Below are 2,938 nucleotides of genomic sequence, written 5' to 3' on the forward strand. Positions count from 1 at the left end.
ATCTACGTATTGTCTACATCATACAGGAGGAACTGGAACGGAGAGGAGATGAATGAACGAAATTACATGGAACATCGTCAACGGGAATGACGATGGTTGATGAGTGACTACTGATTAACAATGGACAGAAACATTACGAATAGTCATCTTTTGGCGTCATAGATAAGTGCTACAAAGTAGAAAAATCACAATGGTGCTGGGAAACATTACTCCGTTAATGTTAGCATGTGAAAAGATATTAGTTCTAGGATTGCCTTCGCTTAAAATTTGCCCCCGTCTATGTAACAGCTCGGCCAAGGGGAGTTCGGTTAACAGCAGTTAATTATATGATCGTATCAGTCAATATAAAGACTACAACGCTTAATACAGTAGCAGCCTCGTTCCAGATTTCTAACCCTGATTGGGGTAGGCTCACCGGTGACCACACGATATAAGCATTGACTTGGAAGATTGAGGGCCGGAGACATGGGCCACTGAAACAGCTTCTTAATTTGACACTGACCGATAACCGTTCATGAATCTATATATATATATATATATATTTATATAGATATATATATATAAAGAGAGAGAGAGGGAGAACGAAAGCTAACGAGAGAGAGAGAGCGCGCAAGAGAGAGAGAAAGAGAGAGAGAGAGAGAGCGAGAGATAAAGCTACATAGTGGACTTGACACGAAGTAGCTAGGGGTAAAAAGCGTGAGAAAATGAAGGGTTACGCCGTGCATTCATTGTTAGTAGTATGTCCGTTGTTTGAAACAGACACAAAATAATGCAGAAAAGCATTAGTGAATTGTTATACTAGAAAAGATACACGGAAACTATACTATATTTGATTTACACTCCGCAATATATGTCTTCTATTAGCTGTTCAAGCGATGTATGGTATAGAACGACATAGAATTGGTAATTACACACCTTAACATGATTTTGTTTGAGATTTGCCGGATCGGCATATTATTACGGTTTAGTAAGGATATATCGAATATGCTTTTTGGGGCAGATACTCTGACATTTTTCTGTTGAAATCATATATTGGTTTACTATTGTCGATCAGTTTAGTTTCTCGTGTTTCCGTAGGCGTGAGTCAAGCAAGATACATCATCAGAGGTACGTTACATACACGAGACCATGTTATGTTTTATAGGACAAACTGTTTGTTGGTTACACGAATCCTTAGTTAATACATCTACCAGAAGTTGTGACTGGAGTCGATCTTCAGCATTACCTAGTAACCATTTGCGATATTTGTTTAGAATCAGATTATCAACAAATAGAAGCCGTGTGATACGATACGAAGCGACTGAGAAAAGCTGACAGAAAACGGAATCAGGAGAAATTAGTGAACATTACTGTGCTATGTTTATCTATTACTAATAAGATACGATCGAAATCGAAAGTAGAGGAACTATAGCTGGAGATTGTGCATACAAACACACACAAACATACACGAACGCACACACAAGAAGCATAAATTACTACTAAACCATTTAAAAAGAGAGTATATAATGAGATAAATTATCGATGAGCACGCGCCGTAAGTAAATAAAATATAAATACATATATATATATATATATATATATATATATATCATAAATGCGCCACTATAGTGGGCAAAGAGACCGAGACCGGAAAATGACATGCGGTGACGACGACGACGACGACGACGGCGACGACGACGACGACGACGACGGCGACGGCGACGACGACGACGGCGACGACGACGACGACGACGACGACGACGACGACGACGACGACGACGACGTGCATAATGATGACCTAGGAGGGGCAGAGTGGGATGTGGGGATGGTGAGAGACGCTGAGGAGAAGGCAACGATAAGAAGCATAGAAACGAGCTAAACAGCCTCCATGTAGTATGGCAAAGGAAAGCAAGTCACATAGTGATAATATTATTATAGCTGCCTCTGTGGGAGGTTTATCTTTGGGTTTTACGCCTATCATTACGTCATTATTACAACGACGTCGTGCGAAAGTCGTTCATATACACCTACGCCCTATGGACGGATGAGCAGGCAGACGGACGAAAAGGGTAAAAGAACAGGAAACATAACAAAGAAGGGTGACGAATGAAATGACTATAACAGTTATCAACAAACAGCATGAACATATACGATAATTATAATATTGATATATGAAATAATGACAATATTATCAATGATAACGATGTAGTAGGCAGCAGTGACAACAACTCTATGTAACAACCAACTAGACAAAACAAAGCAACAAACGAAAAAAATAAAGGTCTTGACTGTGTCTGTAAAAAAAACTTTGATTATTTTTTCAATAAGTATCACTGTTAGTTATTATAGTATTACTGAGAGGAACTTGAATAGCTCTGACTTGACATATATATATATATATATATATGAACTTTTAGAAATTAGCTTTCTACGAAGCTGTAAATCATTGAACGGAGGAGATCTGGCACAAAGTCTTTTGCATACAAGATTCAATTTACCATGCGAGTTTTTTCTACGAAATAATTTGGGATTTTTTCTGAGTATTAAGTTTTGTATTTACGGAAGCAATAGGGGTCGTATAAGGAAGATGGGTTCATTATTTCCGGCACAGTATTTCAGTTTGTGCAATCGTCTTGTACGCGTTGTGCCGAACAAAGACCTCATTCTAAGGCCATGAAATAGAATGCACGATATAAAAGCGATAAATGGTTCATAGCTTTCGTTCATTGATTGTTCTATAAATTTCCGCGAAAGTCAGCGAATCTTAAATGATCAAATGGTGTAGCTTCACATCTTTAAACGACTGTAGTTGATCATTCCATCAAAGCGCTTTGGGTAAGAAGGTCCGCCGAGATATTGTAGTAGGTGCACCGTGTGTGATATAAGCTATACTGCTTAAATTAGATCTATTTTCTCTTTCTTTCTACCTCTCGAGAACGATTTTATATCCTCTGAAGCA

The 2,938-nt window shown here is 38.5% G+C and overlaps 1 protein-coding gene across 2 annotated transcripts in view; it reads left to right on the forward strand.

Moving 5' to 3' along the window:
• Positions 1–2,285, forward strand: part of LOC111264578 (uncharacterized) — a 5,687-nt gene extending 3,402 nt beyond the window's left edge. For both annotated transcript variants that reach the window (XM_022840628.2, XM_086970123.1), the window contains exon 3: positions 27–2,285. In XM_022840628.2, coding sequence (XP_022696363.1) covers positions 27–52 — 26 coding nt within the window. In that variant the 3' untranslated portion in view covers positions 53–2,285. The remainder of the gene's footprint in view (positions 1–26) is intronic.
• The last annotated feature ends 653 nt before the right edge of the window (positions 2,286–2,938 follow it).

This window comes from Varroa jacobsoni, unplaced genomic scaffold (assembly GCF_002532875.2).
Source record: "Varroa jacobsoni isolate VJ856 unplaced genomic scaffold, vjacob_1.0 scaffold_877, whole genome shotgun sequence".
NCBI lineage: Eukaryota > Metazoa > Arthropoda > Arachnida > Mesostigmata > Varroidae > Varroa > Varroa jacobsoni.